The following is a 21,665-nucleotide window of genomic DNA, read 5'->3' as shown; positions in this document are numbered from 1 at the left end:
AACTGGAGAGGGTATTGACTGAGCTACTGAAAATAACGATGGAAGTGCTCTTTTTTCTTCTTGAAAACAGTAGAATTCAGGTTGTGATGACTCTCATCAAGGGGACAGTTGAAGATACTTTTTTCCAGGAGGCTTCAAATGATTGAAGTTAGACACACATGAAGTAACTTCTTGTACTTTCATTGCCTGGCAAGTAATTCCAATGTATTGGAAACCATAGAGACAGTGAAAACCCAAAGTTTAGTACATGGTGAAATGTGTAATATCCCTAGGGAGTGAGGACTGCTCTAAGAATTTAATACAGTAGATTGCAGATGAATTACAGCAAGAATGGCTTTTAAGACTACTTTGAGGTCTGAAGCTGTCTTCCTTTGCTAAATATGGAAGTATTGCTAGAACTAAGGCAATTTTTTTTTTTTAGCCTCAAATAATAATCTGTCCTCCTTTAAATAATGTTATTTGTACATAAATCACATAGTTCAGCTTGTCAGTAGTTGGGTGTCCTACCTTTCTAGTAGGTCATGTTATCTGGTAGAGAAGTCTGTGTGTGGTCTTCTTGCCATCTAGAGGTCTCTTAGTGTCTTGAACATGCTAGCAGCTTTTCTCTCTTCAGCCAGGTTGAATATTAGTATATAAATTCTAGCATCGAGTCTCTTACTACTTCAGTTATGCCTCCACATTATGCTGCTCTGCAATTAGACATTGAGAGAAGCTAAGACTTAAGAATTTCTTCTGGTTTTCATTTTCCTTACCTTTAAGACATACTGCTATACAATTTTGTGACTATTACAGGCAATTAATACATAATTAAGATGTTTAAAGGAATATTCAAGGAAGTTACTCTAGCCTCTAAAACATAATTTGCTAGTTGCTTCATATCTGTGATATTTTCTATGTTTGTGATTATCGGCAGCTTTGTCAAACAATGGTTAAGAAAATGTTTTCCCTATATAGTACACTATCTGCAGTACAAAAAAATCCACGAAATGTTTAAGTTAATGCTCTTCAGTGTTTGCTATCTATGTATATGCTTGACTAAAGGGTTCAGCTTTTCTTTTCAAATCATGTTGTTCAAGGCATATTTCAGCTTTGGAAGTAAATTGTTTTGTGTGTGTGTATGGGGTTCTTCGTTTCAGTTTTGTTTTGGTTTTTTTTCCCCCCTTGGTTTTGGTCACTTCTATTTTTCTTCCTAAACATGAAACTAAGAATCAGTGTTAGTCCCTCCTAGCAGGCATTCAGTAGCTTAAATTGTTAGAGTTGTATGCTTATTGTATGAGTAATAGTTTAACTGATTTGTCCTTTGTAGATTTTTAGGAGGGCCCTGTTTTCCCTCTTTCCCTCCCTTAAGAAATAAACCAGATGTTTGTAACAGCAAAGTTCTTTGCATTTTAGGGGCTTGCAGCATGGCCACTGAGCCTTGGTGACTTACGAAATTTTCCTTTTGAAAAAGTGGGAGTATGGTAATATTAAACAAAGCCTTTAAGAGAACTGAATTTCGGCCTTTGCAGAAGGGATATGCCTGAATAAGTGGTTGCAAAAGTTTAATTTATCCAGAATAAAAGGTAATTTTTTTTACCAATAGTCTAGATGGTCTTTGACAAACTAGAAACTGAAACCCAATGAGATTGCTAAATCTCTCGGGTTTTCTTATTCGAAGTTGGGTAGAAGCAAACGCCATAAAAGCCTTGTAAGGCACGATTCAAGCACAATAGGTGGTGGCTGGCAGTCAAAGGTTTAATTTTATCCGTAAGCTAGAAAGTTGCCAGCAGGATTCTGTGACCTGTCCTTTACTCGTATCTCTATCTTTATATAGTGTGGTTAACTCAAGTGTAAAATATTTCTCCTTTAATTGGAGCTATAATTGAGAATATATAAATAAGTTTAAGTTGAACTTCTGTTAATCACTAGATCTTTCTGCTACGCTTTGTAATTATTCTATGTTTTGTTTTTATGTGTTTGCTTATTGGATTTTAGACATCCATGGGCTTTTATTAAAAACTTTTAAAAATCTAGTTTAACAATGCCATGCTGTGATTTGAGGAAGTTACTACCTATATAGGGATACCGCTTGTGTGGCCGTATTTTTACACCAACGTTAGCTTGATAGTCTCTATTTAACATTTCCCTGCTGTTTTCAATGAAAGCACTACTTCTGTGGTAAAGGCTAGTTACCATTGTTTCTAGATTATCATCAGCTTCTTTACTAAGCATTACACCCTATCCTTGACGACTAGGCAGAGCAGAATTGGGCATTATGTCTGACTTTCAGGAACTTCCTTTCAAGATTTTAGACTTTGTGTTGAGGTGACAGCATGTTTCCTAGTTGAATAATCCAGGCTGGCATGTGGTTGCTGTGCCATGCTGCCTTAAAAAGGATCTGCAGAAGTCATGATGGAGCATCTAAGACTACTATTTTTGCACTGTGAGAGTTCCTCACTCTGTTTGCGTGGGGTTTTTTCCTTAGGATAGCATAAGGATTTTTTTTGTCTGATAGATAGAGCTTGGGTTGAAGATAAAAGTATTTTCTGCTGTGTCTGATGGCCAGGAAAATATTGCAGTGCTTCATTTATAATCCTGTTGCAGTTTTCCTCAGCTAACCAGCTTCCATCATTGTGGTAGATAGGTCTGTATGCATTCTGCTGTCAAAGTCTTCATGATGAGGTCTCTTACAGGACTTAATCTCCATGAAGCATGACATAAGCTAGGGTTTCTTGGGTTAAGTGCTGTTCCTCTCTCTTTATCAGGGATATGTAGGCTAGACTTGCATTCTGTTGTGACCAGGTCATGGCCCTCTAGCACAAGAATCTTATTCGTGCTGGTTCTTTCAAACTCAGGAAAAGGAAACGTTTAGCAGTAGCATTTGCAATGCATTGTTTCTCTTGCTTTTTGAGAGCGTAGTTTGCTGTGTTCCCCTACTAAAATTCTAGGCAGCTCCAAAGCAGCCTGTGGTGTATGCTGCTAGGTAACTCCCTTGATTTTTCCAACATCCTAGTCTTTTCACTTAAACATGATTGTATAGTATTTAAAGCGTAGTTGGCAGATTTAGTGGAAGCTTATCGCTATTCTTCATCAAAGATATTTTATCTGTCAGTATAGACTATGCATAAAAATTTGTTTTAGAAGCTCATGAAAAATTGTCTTTTCTAAACAGCAGATTTGCGGGTCATCCTTTGGAACAGTGCCTTTTTATGGCCAGTTATCGGAGTGCTTCCAGTCACTTCTTCCAAGATATGTTTTCACCCCTCATTGCATTGGCTCTCCATGCTATCATTGCTATCAGTTATGTTTCAGCCTTTTCACTTTTTTCTTTTTGTGTGTGAAATTCAATTGCAAGAAAAGTCACTCAGTCACTTACTGTAAACAGAACAAGGATGCTTTACTCTGATAGCAAGATACCAGGAAATTCCTGTTGCTTTAAGGGAAAGCTGTGTGCTTTATGATGTGGGAGAAATGCAGAAAAGTTTTCCTAAAGAGATTTCTTATATTTTATGAAGGATCTGTAATGAGAGGAAAAAATGTGCTTTTTAGCTCATGGCTCTAGAGCATGTCATGCATGTTCAAATTTGCATTTCCCATGGTAAGGATTAGGTCCTGCTAAAAGTCTTGCAAGAATTTTTCTTTTCTCAGAAGTTTTCTGGCTTTGCTTGCCGTTCATACGTGTGTGCCACTAAACATTGGGGGAAAAATTCCAAGACTTTTTGCATTCTCTCTTGCAGTACTGAATATTTGAAACCAGCCTATAAAGTAGTTGTGTTGTCACAGTCTTACAAGTTATCTTCCATTATGTGTTGGGGACACAAGGATATCTGCTGGGCTTGGGGCATTAAAGAGTTCTGCAAACTTTTTATAGTGTATATATAATTAACATATTGCTTTTAAATTATTTTTTTGTATTGCTTACACACTCATGCCTACTTGAAAACAAAGCTGTATCATAGAATCATCTAGGTTGGAAGGGACTTTTAAGATCATCTAGTCCAACCACTAACCTAACACTGCCAAAACCACCACTAATTCAGCTACCACAGACCAAGGCAGATTGAATTTAAATAGCGTGAATTAGATCTTGTCCTCTCTCCTATCTAAGACTGGTTTGGGAAAAAGTAACCTTTAGAAGGAGTGTAACTCAGTGAAAAGGAAAGCAGTCTGCATCTAGGAATGTCTGTTGGTGCCAGGGGATCTTACTGGTCTGTTGGAGCTGTAACTCCAACCAGGTACAGGAGAGAGTGGCTTCCTTACTAATTAGGAACTTGTTTGGAGAAACCTGTTCTTAGGCAGGCCTTGGCTTTCTAGATTAGTCATATAGCATTTGGAGTGTAGGATCTCTAGTCTTTAATATAACTTCCTCTCCATCCGGTTTGCTCTTAACATATGCAATGTCCTGGAAAGAGTTTGTCTTTGGTAGAGAAAAAAAACAGATGCAATAAATGAGTTATTCTCAGAGTCAGAATAGAATCTTTGAGACCAGAGAGTGTTAGATGCTGGGGAGCTGAAAATAAAAGGCATTTGTAACCCTGTATTCAAAGCTGAAATAATGATATTGGCATGTTTTTTGTGTATATTTTGTTCTGATAATTTTTTTAAGCCACGGAAGTGTGGAAAAATACATTAGTGTTATTGATTTGGCTCTGTAGAAAGTCATCAAGGAAAAAGGTTTGAGTTTCTATCAGAAGCAATGCTTTGTTCCACCTTGTCAGCCTTTTCTATTTCAGGTTATCTGAGTAGCAACCTGATTCAGTGGTAAGAATCAAGGTCATATTTTATTCACTACAAGAAAATGGAAAATCTGGCAAGAGCCAAGATACTTGTTTTGAAATGGTTTTATTTAGCCCTTTCTGCTACAGCTGCTGTCAATGGAAAGAGATAAAGTTGATGACAGAATACAAGGAATTTACTGTTCATTATTCATGACTTGATAAAGGTTTAAGTCTGTAAAGGATTTTGTTATTCTTTTCGTGGGTCTTTCAGGTTTTCAGATACGATTGCCTGGCAAGAAATCGAATGAAGCAATTAAAGAAAAGATGCATATTTTTCTTGACTTATTAACCTTAACAGAAACCTTGAAGAGAATTTAATCTCCAGAGTATTCATGGACAAATTCCCTAGCTAAAATTGCAGTGTAGCAAGATTATGTTCATGCTTAAAGTCATTATTTGAATAAACTTTATAGAATTCTGAGGTGTGGTGGCATCTGACCTTACTGACACCCACAGATTAGCTCTATTGTGAAACCTTTAGTTTAAAAATCTAAGTTATAAATTTAGAGCAGTTGTAGACCTAAATAGGAAGTGCAATGAATGATGAACATTTACCTTTAATGCATAAAAAAAGAGTCAAAGAACAACAATTATCGGTAGAGTTGTACGTATTGTATTTACTGTTCTTACAGTAAATTTGGGGGTTCTTGGTGTAAATAGGAAATCAATAAACATTGCAAGAACTTGCATTCCTTAAGAACTCCTTGATATCAAGTGCAATGAATCAAAATGTCTGCCATGCTTCATAATACTTTCAAATCTTTGTGGTCATCTCAGCATTTTCATCTAGGTCCTTCCTAACTTATGGTTTGGCTGTCTTTCCTCCTCCTGCTTAGGAAGGTTAATATGTCCTTTCACTTAGGACTGCTATGTGTGCGTATCGGGAGCATGAAGGTGAAAAGAGGGATGGTATTGCAGGAGTGCATAACATGACAATTCATATTTAAGCAGATGTTGTGGGGGAAGGACAGAAAGAAGCAAAGTCAAACTTTACTTTTACCTTCCCATTAAGACGGATCTAAGAAATTGCAGTTCTGATTCAAGATCTCAGTCTTCCAACTGAACAGTCTCCTTGAATTGGAACGGATGCAGCTCTAGTTTTAGAGCATCAGTGTTAAAAGTTTATGTCTGTACCTACTGTAATACATTCTGTACTTACAACTGGACATGTGGACATGAGTTATTTTTGTTTTATGTATTGTTCAATATTAAATTGCTTTTCCTGCAATTCCCTGGAACCTGCACCTCAAATTGTGTTCCTTTTCAGAAGTATGCCAGTAATAAGTTGCTACAAGCTACGTTCTGGTCTTACACACTTGCAACTTAATTTCAGTGTAATTCCACCACTATAAATCACAAAAGGAAGCTATTAGACAACAGTATTTTTCATTACTTCAAGTTTCCTATTGTAGACTCCCTCCCCTTTTTTCTCATAAAGGAGTTAAAAGCAAAAAGGAAACGCCCACCTGTTTACAAGTGACATGCTAGGGAGGAAATGGTGACCTTTTAAAGGAAATACTGTATATTTGTTGTTTCGAAAGTGTCTCTAGTAAGACTGGCCCTTGCTGTGCATGTACTTTCCTCCTAAATTTTGTCTAATGAGTTTTAGTTAGTTACAAGGGTTGTTTTTTTGGAAGAGGTGCACAGGAAAGGCCTTCAGGATGTATATGTTCAAGTATAAATTTGTCAGGTAAGTTTTCTGACAACTATTTAGCATTGATTTCCATACAAGAGAATATGACAATCTGGCAAAATGACTGGAGTTGGGGGGGACTTCTAAACTGTAATTTCTCCTGCCAGATGCTAACAAAGGTTAGAGATGGGATGCAGAAAGGGCAGGCTGAAACAAGAAACGTGAGGGGGAGAGGGAATAAAGCTGAGGAGCAGTTAAGAAGCTGAAGCAAGGAAAAAACACTTGTTTGAAGAGTTTAAAAGGGTAGGAAGAAGGTTTATTACTGACAACAAATCCTAGAGGAGAGAGGAAAAGCATCATGAACCACTGTAACATCCCCACAGAAACTACAGTCATGATTCTTGAATCTTAACATTATTTTGCGTAGCAGTGTCAGAACATTTCTCAGCTTCTTACTATCTCTGTTGCTGTCTGTTAATGGTTACACATAAAGAAGCCTTTTACTGTTTCACCTAATTATGTTACTCAAATTGTTAAGAGAACAAAATTCAGCATCAAAATAATGCTGCAAAACTTCAATTAGTACGTAACGTCTAATTAGATTGTATCTGGATAGTTAAATTATAGTGATGCTGCCACCATACACTTTAATAAAGCTTTAACTATGATTGCAATGGCTTGTGTAAAATATTTAAAATACATCGAACCAAGTTATATTTCTAGTAGGATCGTTATCTTGTTAGATTCTGGTTAATTGTCTAAACTTCAGTATCTTCAGCATGGGAATTAGCAAATTATTTCACAGTAAAAACTAAATTACTGTGTCAACATATCTGATATATTGCTAGTTTAGATCCATATTTTACTTTCTCTTACAAGTTGTAAGGTGTTCAAGGGTCCGGCCTATTCATCAGATCAGATATCTTGGAATGGCTGGGATGTGTGCTTTCTTCAAGTCATGTAGCCTGTCAGTCTTGTGTTTTCTCCTTATAAAATACATGTGTTTGAGTCTTACATACACAGATAATTCTTCAGTGCAGAAGTTTCCTCCTCTCGTGGTATAATAGTGTTCTTGAAGTACTTTGTAACTTAATTTATATCATGCAAAACAGATTTATCTGAATGAAGTATTTCCTCTTTTCAAAAAGAGGGAATGAATTTAATATAATTACTTATTGTTTGTTTTGTGATGCATTGTATCATTTTTGTTGATTTGTCATTTAAGTGGATTTGAGTTAGTTTCCCAAGTAACAGACTGCTGTATCGATCTTATCTTTTTAATTTTAAAAACTTACCAAAATGTCTGCTGTAGGAGGAGATGATAATACATTTTAAAATATATGGATTTTCCGTATGTTGCACTACAGTCTTGATGCTTTTTAATTCATAATTATCTGAAAGTTTAATTAGTAATTCAGAATGTATTAGAAGCAGTTGTTTAGCTGTCTGTAATATTATGTTAATACCAGAACAAGACTGTGGTACAAAATACTTACATTTTCGGTGATTAAGGATGAAGCAACACGTATCATCTCCTCTAGGTACACATTTTCTAAAACTGCATGCTTTCACATGTCAAAGTTTATTTTAAGCACATAACAGTAGCAAAAAATATCATCTTTTTTCCTTCCTGTAATTACAGAAGCTGCTGGGTTTGTTTTGCTACTGATGAGGATGATCGGACAGCAGAGTGGGTGAGACCTTGCAGGTGCAGGGGCTCTACGAAATGGGTTCATCAGACTTGTCTACAGCGCTGGGTGGATGAAAAGCAGAGAGGAAACAGTACTGCTAGAGTTGCTTGTCCTCAGTGCAATGCAGAATATTTAATAGTATTCCCAAAGCTAGGTAAGATATGCATCACTTAAATTTTAAACATAATATAATGGGTTGGTTTTTATATTGTTCCTACATTTTTTTTTTCCTTCCTTTTTTGTGTTTGGAGAATCAGTTCTGTTGAAAACTTGGCTATTTCCTTTTTCAGTCAGAAAGAAGTAACTTTATGTTCTGTTCATGTCCCACTTGGTGGTTTAAATACCTTCTGAAAATTTTGGATGTGTTCCACTTAGGTATATTGATAAGTCGTGTAAGTGATTGACCTATAATTAATTCATGGTTAATGTGATTTTTTTTTTTCTTTTCTTGTTGAGCAGAAGGCGACTTCTTTCAGCAATTGACATGTATTAGCACATAAACACACACACACACCCTTTTTTTTAGCTTGCAGAGAAACTGTTATCAAAGGAAATTCAGAGAACCTTACTGAGCAACTTGTTGCATTACCTGAAAAACATTTCTACGTTGTTTGGGAGGTATTCCTGAGTCTATATTGTCCTATATTCAAGAGACAGAGTACCTGCGGCTGCTGGGCACTGCTTTTGCTCTAGCTCTGTTTGCAGGGTGAAAGAAAAAAGTTGGAGATGGTCTTCCAGAGTCTACTTACTTGAGGAGCCGAGTAGAACACCGCACAATATGTTGCGTATGTTTAAATTAGCAGTGGTTGCTGTTATTCCAGCCCTCATTTCTCCCTATTCTGTGGGGTATATTAAGTTGTGCAAGAAAATGAAATGCTAACATGGGAACTTAAATTTTGTTTAAAAGTGCTTGTTAAAGAAATACTAATATAGCATGAGTACAGGCATTTAGAGGATTTTAAAGAAAATTTTTTTGAAACAGCTGAAAATAACTTGCACTGTCAGTGCTTTGGGAGAGGACCTCTTTTCTCTTAGTATAAGGGCTGACAAAATTAAGGTGTGAAAGGAATTTTATATGGATGATGACATAAATTTCCATGATAGAACACTGAGTAATGCGAAAGAAAATATGGACTAGTGTCTTGTTGATACTCAAGAAAATATAAACCAGCATGAAACTTATTACCAAGTTATTCATATATCAACTTTGCTGTAAGGATAAGGTAGAGAGGAATCTTCATCTCCATTATAAAGAAGGCATCAAATGGTAACATTTAGCATTGGCTTTAGAAGAAAAAATGGTTTCATATCTAGACACTTACAATGTGCCACAAAACTTGAAGGAGGCATGCAAGAATCTTCTCATGAATTTTCCCCTCACAAAACCATCTTTTTCCATTTTTAAAGATGAGAAGGGCATAAAAATAGACTTGTGTCTGGATCTACATCTACAGTAGAGCAGGGAAGTTAATTTGGGTCCATCAAACATCAATCATGAGCTTGAAGTGCCTTAAACAAGTGAGACAGTCTTGCCCTTTGTAGCTTTTTCTAGTAACCCAAAACTGTTATATCATAACTCAAGTACAAGTCAGTTAAGGTCACACCAGGCAGAGTTAGGACAGTAAGACGTTTTCATGCAGTCTTGCCAGTAGGTCCATGTCTGCTGGCACAGGTATCTTTTAAAGACATTACTAGTCACACCATTCAAGAAACTAAAATTACTTGAGCAGGGAAGAAGTAACAACTAAAGTTTCCCTGAGATATCATAGTTTAGAAACTTATTTACATTAAGACTTCTCTAATGTACTGCTGGAAACTTTTTTCTAAAAACAAATTTCTGTGAAAGGGCACTCCCTAATGCAACTTCTCTTATTTTCGATTATAATTTTGAAGTAATAGCAACTTGAGGAGACATCAATGAATACCTTTGTAAGTAACAGTGGATGTCTCTTTAGGTATTTACCAATTAAAAATGACCCCCCCCAGTCATGTATCTTCTTTAAAATTATAATTACATTTCAAATTTGATAGTTCATATCAGTTTTGGAGATTGGTAGTAACTATTTTCTTAGTAGCTGTTTTCCTCTCTTCTGAGAACTTCTTATATTAAATTGGAATATTATTGCCACTTTGAAAGTAACCAAAGTTCCTTTTAGATAAATATTTCAGTTTAATAAATAGAAAAGTTTGCCAGAAAAAGCTCTGTTAAAGCATAACGGTTTTTACAAAATTAAAAATATTTTTATATTTTGTATTTCCTTCTTTAATTTGTATGTCAGTGACACTTATTTTCCTGCTTCTTCCTTAATACCATTTTAAAAGAAACAGTTACATTTGTCCTCCTTTCTCACTACTTCCTTCCAAAGGGGCTTATTAAAAAAAAAATATTATTGAAACAAAGTTTTTCTAGGCTTTTCTCAAGAGTCTATACCTAATTCTTGCTTCTTTTAATGATTATTATCAGTCGGTGCAATTCACCTTGCCAAGATGTATAAGGCAAGCTTCAGTGCTTTGTGTTGCCCTTCAGGACTCAGTAAATAAATGGGGTTTTTGAGTCTCTTGTCTTCACCTTACTCAAACAAATCTAAGTTTTCAAAATGGTACAGCTAAACAACTTTTTCAGTGCCTGTGGGAAACAGTCAAGATGTGTAAATTACTGTGCGTTTTAGTACGTGCAATTATGACCTTGTTGCTACTTTCAGCACATTGATAGACATTTCAACACTTTTAGGTCTGTCCTGGAAAGTTAAACATAACTGTTAATACAGTTGAACTGCTTGTTCCAGTTCTTTGTATTTTGAGTAGAGTGTTCCTTCTTCAGAAACCCTTTAATTTTGGTACCTAATCAATAACAGGATGCTTAACTTGAGAATAAACTAACTTTATAATTATACTTTTGTCAACTACTTATGGACTAATGAGCATCGGTTAGTGTATTTGAAGCAGGGTGCTGGTGAGGTTTTTACTGTCTTACAAGCCACATAGGAAGATGATGCTTCCTGGCCTTAAAACTAAAGCCTGTTACTAAAACAAAGAATGCATGCTGTACTAGAAGATGCACACAAAGGTACCCAAATTAAGTACATTACTAGCAGCTTAAGAACTTGAGACACCAGCAGATCTAGAGTAGACAGTACATTATGCAATATTCTGCCCATTTTACTTAGGACTGCCCACTAGTCTGATAAATAAATTGGCAATGTTTACAATGACTTCTGTCAAGACTGCATATAAGCTAAATGTGTTTAAATTGCAGCTATTCAGTATGGTTTTTTGCACACATACCTGTGTATGGAAAAAAAAAGTTGCAATCCTCCTACAAGGTCTCTGTATGCTCCCACTGTACAAACAGTATGTAAAATCTTACCCTGTTCTTTTTAAAAAAAAAAAAAAAATAAAAGGAAAAAAAAATAAAGGGGGGGGGAAACCACCACAAACCAAAAAACCAAATTTATTTGGGATTGGTTTACAAGAATACCAGTGCTGATAAAATGAATGAATGAGTTCAATTAGATGTTCCTGTTGCTTGTTCTCATTGGCTGACTTGAGATTAGTAGAACTGGTTGTTTTGAAAGCATTCACACTAGAGCGGTTTTCTTGCAAGAAAAGAACCAAGTCATGAAACAGAAGTTAAAATTTTGTCAGTGTGGCTGATGGAAATAAATTTTCTGGAAACTTTTTTTGATGTGAATTTCAAATCTTGATTGTATGTTTAAATGCACAGCTTTTAATTATTTGCTGTAATTATGATAGTTCAGAGACCATCTGTTTGGGAACAGGCGCTAAGTTACCACCACCCTAAAAATCTAAGAATATAAAATTGTTGTGTGCTAGGAGTATTCAAGCTAAGAATTGAACTGTAAGTGATTTCTGTATATTTGGAGAATGCCAAATACAATACCTTTACTTTTAGAAAGGCAAAAAAGAAAAAAATCCTGGCACCTAATCTTCTCAATTCTATGTGAGGTCAGAACAAGTTTCAGTTAATTGGAGGTCAAAAGGAAAATGGCATACGACTCAGGTTCAGTATACAAAACAGAGCATGCTAACTAGCCTGGCAATTCATCTAGTGGAAGTCCTGTACATCTAGTATATCAGAACTTCATTAACACCATTGCGCAAGAGATCACTCCTTCCTTACCCTACCATGCCATGTGCCCCACCCTCCCATCTGCCCCCCCCCCCCCCCCCCCCAAAAAAAAAATTAAAAAAAATAGGAAGTAGTAAAAGAATTATAGGCCAGAGTTGGTAAACTGTGATGAGAGACATTAGATTAGTTAGTTGACGAATGCCTATAGGCTGGTTTTGAGAATAACTTTAATATTTTCACCGATTTTGGTAAGAAAAAGCAGAAAGGGGCTAACAAGAACTTTTCATGCATATGAGCTGCAGGAGGACAGTCTGTATGTAGAATTTGTTGACAAATACAAAAGTAATGTGGAATCTGATCATGGTGATGACTTTTCTCACTTCCATACATACGTTTCAGACTTCAGCTTCTGGCTTTTGCTTTGCTGGTGCTCTTGCAGTCTCTCAAAGAAAAGATGCAAGCATGCCTGTGTTTACTGGTCAGGGTATTGTCTTGCTCTGCGTAAGTCTGCAAAGTGCAGTGTCCATAGACAGAGCAATGAAACTCTACTAATGCATTGTCGTCAAAGGCATTAAGTAACCTGAATAGGAGGGTTTTTTCCTTCAACATTTGAGAGGTGATCATCTGAAAATATTGAATGCAGCCTCTTCCAGTGGAAGGAATCTTTCATATTGACTGTGCTCCTTTTTACTGTAGAGCAGGATAGTTCAGTGACAGAATTCTCAGGTGAAGCTGTCAAAGATAAGCATGTGAAGTACAACTAACTAGTATTTCTTCCTTTTGAAAACTAAAATATCTTAACAAAAAAGCCACTAAGCCTAAAATGGCTTCTACAATGGAACAGTTCTGATTCAACACAAAGGAAGCTAGTGGACTTCAGTGGGTAAATTAGTCGGTGCTCTAACCACCAGTATATTCATCTCTCATAAAGATGTTGTGGTGAATGAAATGGTAGGTAGAAATAAGTTACAAGTTTAGCTTAGTAGCTTTTTAATTGTATGTTCTCACTTAAACAGCATGTGTGGGATGTCAGACTTGTATTTTGACAAACTCATTTTTTCTTACCAGTGGTAGACACTGAGAGCTTTCTTCAGTATGCTTATATATGTATATGTCTTGAAACCTTACTTTTCCTTTGTCATAGGTCCAGTTGTTTACGTTTTGGATCTTGCAGATCGACTGATCTCAAAGGCATGTCCATTTGCTGCAGCTGGAATAATGGTGGGCTCTATATACTGGACAGCTGTTACGTATGGAGCTGTGACAGTGATGCAGGTACATGTGTATTCCCTCTTCTTAACAGCTTTGAAAGCAGGTCTTCTAAAGAAAAAGTCCATTAATTAAGACTACTTTTTCATTGGTTTAGAACATGCTTTAGCTGCTTTCAGCACTTCCAGTGTAGTTAACAAGTGAATTCAAGATGGGTGGATAGAAAACTTTTTGCTTTTAACTGATCATACTGTATAAAGCCAAGTATGCCTGTTCAAACGTAATTCAGTCTGCAACTAACAATCCACTACTGCTGCAGCTGGCTGCCCTTTGTATGCCAGGATGGTGAACCCACTTCTGTTCTTACAGAAAAGGTGCTGTTACCGCCTAACTACTAATGGATAGTCTAATTCTTCAGAAAAGACATGAAACTAATCTCTTTTACCTGTAGAAAAAAATTGCTGGTAAAATTCAAAGGGTTGAGAGCAATGAATTTTTCAGTCTACCACCTTTTTATTGTACAAAGGAAAATGCATGCTCCGAATGGTGCAGTTCATTCATAAACAACAAATGCAAACCACTGCAAATTGATAGCATGTTCTTTTATTACTTCAGACTGTATGGTTAGTTGAAAAGGGAAAAAATACTTATTTTTCCTACTTCCATTCTTGTGAACTTGCTATTTAAATATAATGTTGATGGGTGGTAGGTTATTAACTATGGAAAGACCTGTTCATGTCTCTCCTAGACAAGAGTTTTCATAGACTGTACAGCTAGAAGGACCTTTGTTACCATTTCAGTTGTTTATTCCTATATCAAGCCCATAACCTGTGTTTTGCCTGAAAGCATAGACGTATTTCTGACGCTAATTTAGTTGTAAATAGAATAAACAAATCTGCATGCTAATAAGTATTCCTCTACACAGTTCTAATTTTAAATGCACAACCTAGTCCTTGTCCACGTAAGTCATATGGCACTACTACTTCTTGAATTGTGTGGTGCTGCCCTGCAGTTAGTTCTACAAGTCACTCCATCTCAAGACTTGCTATTTTGGTTCTCTTCGTACACAATCTCATAGTGCAAATGTGTATTACAACCACTTGAAGTGGAGCTCAAATGAGTTGATGCAGTCTCCCTGGTACCAGTGTGTCCGGGTTGTAAGTGATGTAGAAAGACTTTCAGTACCTCTTCCATTCCAGGGGATGAGTCTCTATATTACAGAATGGTACACTTAGAAATTTCCTCATCTGGTATTTTGTTCTTGTTGTGGCCCTTACATGACCATTGCAACCACCTGTAATTCTGTAACCGGACTGTGAAATGTACCAGTCCTTATCTCCTTGCTCACTGCTACACCAAGGCTTTTTCTGTAGGAACTTATATGACCTTTTTAGCTTCTCTAGGACTACATAACCAAATGGAAAGTTAAATGCTCTTTTCTGTAGTTGTTTTGCTTTTGAAATGAGGATCTGTCTAAACATTAGTTTAGACAGCTGGTCAAATCCCAGGTAAGAAGAATTAGCATCTTCCTCTGATTTAATGTTTTTTGATCATATGGATGGCATGCTGGGTAGAAGAATAATTTATTTTTGCTTATAATGGAGGAGATTAAACTAGGAGCGCAGGGAAACTGTTCCACCCCTTTTGTGACCCCACACTTGCTAGGTTTAATGCAACTTGTTTCCTGATGCATTTCAGATTCCTTTCCTTCAGTTGAAGGGCCAGAGAGAAGCACAAAAGCTATTTTTAAAGGTTACGCTTCAGATGGAGAAAAATAAATACAGAATTGACATTATGACTCCAGTGGTAGCTAAGTCAGTTACAAATCACATGGAGTTACCGAAAACAGGGAGAAATAGTAATCTAAAGCAGAAGAGACAAGATACTGGAAGCTTTTTTTTTTTGATGGGCAAGGACTATAAGGAAAAACAGGATAGTGTCAGACATCACAGTTTGGGTGGAAGATAGTGACGAAGCTGGAAGACAAATGCTGGGTATTTTTTGAGGGAATAATCTTTTGGCAGCAACAATATTGCTATGCCTATTTTTAGAGGCTGTGGTATAAAACATAACTTCCTGTTCTAGAAGAATAAAATGGAATGGGTTTTAAAGCAAGGCTAAAAAGTACAGTTTGACAGTCCTGTGGTACATTACCCTAACTTCTTCCATGTGTCCTACCTATTCCACAAGAACTGGGTTTTGTTTGTGTTTTTGTTTTTAAATTTTGCTATTGTTGCATGTTCTTACCACCTAATTCTAAGTGTTGTGCCAGTGAAGACTTGATAGCTTTTTGCATACGTGGGGAAAACAAAAAGTTAATGAAAACACATCAGGAAATCCAGTGCCTGACAAGTGTAATGATAATTATTTCAGTGTTTTTAGTCTTCCTGGATTCTTATGGAAGAAGTCATGAAAGAGCCTGTTCTTTCTAGAAGCACTTCAAGGAGTTTGTTGGCATTTAGTAATTCTTAAATTGAGACAACTGTAGACAATATCTACCACTTCAGTTTCTTTTTTTTGTCCTCAGCCCTACTAGAGACTTACTTAAAAAGTACATACTTTTTAGGAAAACAAAAGGCACTGTTCTGTTACAGTTTTAATATGTACATTTTATAAACAGCAAAGTCTGATTTTTTTTTAATGTGCCATAGAAAGGTTTAGACACATCAGTAATGACTGTCCCTTAAAACTGTAGCACTAACCGCATTTATAATTAAGCTACAAGTGAAGTTATGCTATTTCCACTACAGTTGAAAATAATGTAGCTCTTCCTGCATTGTCTAGAGAAGCAATACTTTTTAATACTATGATCTCTATTCCATAAGGTATTTCTAAATAACAGAAACTTTTTATTAAAGCATCCTGAGATATTTGCTACGAATTTACCCTTTAAAGAGTAGTATCTAATCAATTTCTGAGTGTAGAATTAATCATTCTAAAATTGTAAATCCTTCTATGTATGTTGGAAAGCATGCTATTTCGATGTTTCAGATGTTTAGGCTTTTACTTAGATGGAAGCACACAAAATTTTTCTTGAGATGGTAAGGAATTGTGTTACAGCTCTCTGCAAGACTAATGATTTGCAAACTAGGGCTGGTAGCTCATCTGCATTACACCTGATAAGCAACCAAGGATGCAAAGGGAAAACTGAGTATGTTAAGTAAAACAGTATTATTCTCTTTTTTTTTTAAACTTAAAATGTGTGAGCAGCCCCAAGCAAACTAGAATTTTTATAAGTTACATTCTTTGTACAGTTTGTGGTCTTTGTTATGTTTGTCAACTATATATATATTTACCAGGTTGTGGGTCACAAAGAAGGTCTTGACGTCATGGAGAGAGCTGATCCTTTATTTCTTTTGATTGGACTTCCCACTATCCCAGTCATGCTAATATTGGGCAAGATGATTCGTTGGGAGGACTATGTGCTCAGACTGTGGCGCAAATACTCTAATAAGCTACAAATTTTGAACAGCATATTTCCAGGTAATGTGATCAAATTTGAAAGGAAATGCCAAGGTTGAATTTGTGCCTTTAGGACATAGGGATGGGTGAGTAGTTTTGCCATTCTTAAGTAAAGGTAACACCTTCCCTCTGTTTTATGTTCAGTTTATTTAGATTGTGTTTGTATAATACCTAGTGAGAAGGGTGGAGTAAGAGGAGGAGGAGCATGGTTTCAATTAAGGCCTTAGGAACAAAACAAGCTACTAAAAATCGTGGGTCTTATTTGAAAGTAAGAATTAATACAGTCATTTAATGGAAACAGAATATTCACTGAGAAGAGGGATAGTTCCCAAAGTAATTGGGCTATAGATTTGTAATGGAGTTGGGGTGGGCACTAACGTGCTTTCTATGTTCTGTTTGAGGTAGTGGCTATGTAATTTTTTCTTTCCCCACTCTCATCCCTTTAGGCATTGGATGTCCTGTTCCTCGTATTCCAGCAGAAGCCAACCCTTTGGCAGATCATGTCTCTGCCACACGTATTCTGTGCGGAGCTCTAGTTTTCCCTACTATTGCCACAATAGTTGGCAAGCTGATGTTCAGCAGTGTTAACTCAAATTTACAAAGGACAATCTTGGTAAGATTCAGTATTGTTTGTTTCATAAACAATTATAATATGGGAATATGAAGTGTTGTGGAAGGAGGGAGGAAAAGTAAAAAGGAACATAAATTGATCTAGACCTTAAGATTGGCATTTGATTAAGGGAAGGGTTTTTTTAAGGTTGCCTGTCTTGGCAGTGGACAAGCATCACGTGTGTGAGAGAGTTAGTCCTTGTGACTGAAACTAATCTCAATTCTAGACAAGGCTGAAACTTATATCTGGTACTGTATTAGGCAGATCTTTGCAGTAATTAAGGGTGATAATGAAGATGAGGAACCAACATATTCTAAGAACAGTCTCTGCAAGGGAAGACTGGGGTTTATATTATCAATGTTTTCATATTAGCTCTGTTTACTAATTATTTGAGAGAATCCCTTTGTTACTCATTTTAATAAGGAGAGAAAAGTAACTCTCCATAGAAGTTGAAGTGAGGGTGAAGGACAAGGGGAGGAGAAAATCTCTTCCTTTGACAATACGCTCTCTGAGGGTATTTCAAGGGGAAGCATGCTGAGTTTGATAAGGTGGTATCCCTGGTCACCTGACTGTCACTTCAACCCCTGTTTTCAATTCCAACATGTTTATGCACTCTTTTCTTCTTTATGGAAGAAACAGTGATATTATAACGGTTTGTGCAGACTAAAGGCTTCTTACTGTCTCTTATTTTGAAGACTTGATATAAACATATTGTAAAACTTTCTGGGAAAAAAAAGTTCGTTTTGCAAAAGCCAGATTTTTACGTCACTCCACACTTGCTTTTGGCAAGTGGCCTTTTTCACAATCTGGTTATAGAATGGTAATTAGTGTTATTCCTTGTGCCATGTATAGTATAATATTCAGAGAAGGGAGAAAAGCAGATAGATATATGCATTTTACTTTGTTCTTTAAATAGGATATATTTGATTTATTTTTTAAGAATATTTGTCAGACTTCCAAGCAAATAAAAGCTTTCAAAAGGTCTTACAGATCCAGTATGTAACCCCTTTAAGTAACATTAGCCTCTCTAATAGTGCATTGTGACAGAAAACTTTTGAGCTACTCATTGGGAATTGTCCTAATTAGTTAAACTTCAAAAGAAAATGCTGTATGATTTGAAAATAAATCTTCTTTGACCAGAATTTTTTAAAAAGAACATTTGCAGTGATATGACACTGAACTCTACAGATTTTCAAATTGTCTTTTTATTTCAGGGTGGAATTGCTTTTGTTGCTATAAAAGGAGCTTTTAAGGTTTACTTCAAACAGCAGCAATATTTGCGCCAAGCTCACCGCAAAATTTTAAATTATCCTGAGCAAGAAGGAGCATAAGGCTGTGATCTCCAAATGTCGTACAGTCTCACCTAACAGGTTTCCATGTTGTATTGGTTCCATCATTATTGCACAGTAGTGGAGAATTGTGATAAGTTGCTGCTCCTATTTGTTTTCTTTAAATATAATAAAGCACTGTCTTGTAGCAGGGTAAATCCTTTCAGCAACCACTGATCCTAAGAATGTGACTTGGCTTTCATTATTTGTGGGTATTTCTGTTGGGCCACGGGCTTCTGAATTATTTTCTTTGAGCCAATATGCTGAATGGAAAAAAAGCATCAACTACAAAACCATAACACTTTAAATTGTGTACTTAATGTAGGCTATATCCAAATGCCTTTTCTATGTGTGTTTTCATACCCATGCTATCATCCAGTTCAGCATTTCATACAACGAAGGGAATTTTTTATAAAGGAAATGCAAGTCATTAGCAAGGCGAAGTAATTTTGGGACATCAGGCAATAAAGATTTCCTTAGTTTTTGCTGGCATCAAACAAGAAGTGTAAACAAATGACTAGTCACAGAAAGCAGAAGATAGATCACTCTCTACAGGACTCCAGGACTCCTGTGTCAGCTTTAGTCACCTAAATACTAGGTGTTGAAATTAGCATGGCTTCCAGGTGACTTTTATTACTGATAATTTTTACTGTCCTGCTGTATCTTCTGCAGTGCCTAGTGGTATTTTCTCATGGCTCTCTTACTGTTTTGTAACTGGTGCTGGATAGTATTTTTTCCCTTCCGTGTAAAATAATTACATGGGGGGAAGTAAATTTCAGTTGCTTATGGTTAAGTATTAGAGCACTTGTTTAGTTTTCATGTTCCTTTCCATTATGTAAATATCCCTACAAGTACAAAGAGCAGTAGAAGTGTAGGAAACAACAATGGACACTAAAGCTACATTTAAACTGACAGATTAGGGCATCCTTCTAATCTTCCAGACCTGGGTGCATAACTTGGCTCTGTACCAGGTCTAGGCTTTCTTCTGCCCACACAAGCTCTAGTGGAAGGAAGGATTCTAGTGGAAGGAAGGATTCTAGTGGAAGGAAGGATTCTAGTGGAAGGAAGGATTCTAGTGGAAGGAAGGATTCTAGTGGAAGGAAGGATTCTAGTGGAAGGAAGGATTCTAGTGGAAGGAAGGATTCTAGTGGAAGGAAGGATTCTAGTGGAAGGAAGGATTCTAGTGGAAGGAAGGATTCTAGTGGAAGGAAGGATTCTAGTGGAAGGAAGGATTCTAGTGGAAGGAAGGATTCTAGTGGAAGGAAGGATTCTAGTGGAAGGAAGGATTCTAGTGGAAGGAAGGATTCTAGTGGAAGGAAGGATTCTAGTGGAAGGAAGGATTCTAGTGGAAGGAAGGATTCTAGTGGAAGGAAGGATTCTAGTGGAAGGAAGGATTCTAGTGGAAGGAAGGATTCTAGTGGAAGGAAGGATTCTAGTGGAAGGAAGGATTCTAGTGGAAGGAAGGATTCTAGTGGAAGGAAGGATTCTAGTGGAAGGAAGGATTCTAGTGGACAGGGGAGACACTACACTTTGGGTACCTCATCTGAGCATGGTACATACCAGCAGGCTAGACACTCTTAAGGCAACTTGGCTCCATTCTGTAAAGGAATCTTAAATGTGTAATAAACTAAGTTTATATTTATACAGTAAGCTTTACTGTTACAACATGTTCAAAGTAGCCAGCTGAGGGAGACATTAGCACTTCAGTTATTTGATGCATTTGTAAACTTAATTTCAACAGAAATTAACTGTTTTGTGAAGTTAAACTTTGACAAACATAATATGGACATTTACTATTTATACCAGAGCTAACCTAGATTTAGTATGTGAACTTTTTTCTTAACAACAATTTATTTGTTTTCTCTCAAAGTTGGGGTTTTTTTCCTTGTTCATATTAGTATGTCAAATGCATGGAGAAAGGCTTAAAAAAATCTTTTCATGAAAGTATTCATAAGTAAATATTTCTTTTCACCAGAAATTAAGTAAATGCAGAAGGGACTTCATATTTGACTGCAATAACATATGTTAGAGAAATTCAAAATATGGTACATTTTCTATAGTATGTTTATCTTAATTACTGAGATGTAATATTTTAGAACTGTACAAAAGTGTATATAATGGCCAACTAGTATTCAAAAGCTATACAGGTATTGAAAATTATACATTCAATCAATATCAAATACTTTTGAGGTTCTTGCTGTAACTGAAGAATTACTATAATCCTGTAAGTCTGCTGATTATATTTGTCTTAGTGGGCTCACTTTTATATAAAACTCTAAATAGAGTAGCAACCTCTGACAGTTGCTGCTTTCTGTAAGATAGTCTTGAAACAATATAATATGTATTTCTTACAGAATTCCTCATTTTGAGAAACAGCTTTTCAGTGGTCTTCACTGTATATATTTCCAACCAATTTATTACTGTTTTTTAAAGTTTCATGAAGAATTGAATGACGCAAATTAGTGGGTTTGAAACTTGTTCCATGGGAAAGCTCATTGTCTCCTCTGGAAGTTAAAGCTATTGTAAAAATACAATTACAAAAATACTGAAATACTGTATGGATTATAAAATTATTTCACCTGAGTGGCAGAAGGTCATGACTCTGTTGTAAATCTTGTTTTTAAGTATTGAAAATTATAGTTACATTGAATTAGGTTGAATAAATATTTTTTACACTCCCTAGTGTACTTTGTCAGTTGAACAAAAGCCTGTAGCAAAACTTCTGAATGAAAAATGTGTGTTGTTTTAATGCATATCTAGGGATTTATATAACCAATTTTAAGTTGATAGCCTAAAGAAATACCTTGGGGTGAAGGAAGAATTACTATAAGACTTTAAACTTGCATATACATTTCTGCCCCCTCCCCCCCCAGTGATTGATAAAT

The 21,665-nt window shown here is 36.2% G+C and overlaps 1 protein-coding gene across 3 annotated transcripts in view; it reads left to right on the top strand.

Annotated features, from left to right (window-relative positions):
* MARCHF5 (membrane associated ring-CH-type finger 5) overlaps positions 1-21,458 on the top strand; it is a 32,906-nt gene extending 11,448 nt beyond the window's left edge. For 2 of the 3 annotated variants that reach the window (XM_074590536.1, XM_074590537.1), the window contains exons 2-6: positions 8,033-8,235; positions 13,316-13,446; positions 16,680-16,863; positions 17,289-17,455; positions 18,667-21,458. In XM_074590536.1, the coding sequence (XP_074446637.1) occupies positions 8,033-8,235; positions 13,316-13,446; positions 16,680-16,863; positions 17,289-17,455; positions 18,667-18,783 (802 nt within the window). In that variant the 3' untranslated portion in view covers positions 18,784-21,458. The remainder of the gene's footprint in view (positions 1-8,032; positions 8,236-13,315; positions 13,447-16,679; positions 16,864-17,288; positions 17,456-18,666) is intronic. The other variant, XR_012587465.1, reaches the window with a different exon arrangement.
* The last annotated feature ends 207 nt before the right edge of the window (positions 21,459-21,665 follow it).

Source organism: Larus michahellis, chromosome 6 (assembly GCF_964199755.1).
Source record: "Larus michahellis chromosome 6, bLarMic1.1, whole genome shotgun sequence".
Lineage (NCBI taxonomy): Eukaryota > Metazoa > Chordata > Aves > Charadriiformes > Laridae > Larus > Larus michahellis.
The sequence above is the reverse complement of the archived record's forward strand: the minus strand, read 5'-3'. Positions and strand labels throughout refer to the sequence as shown.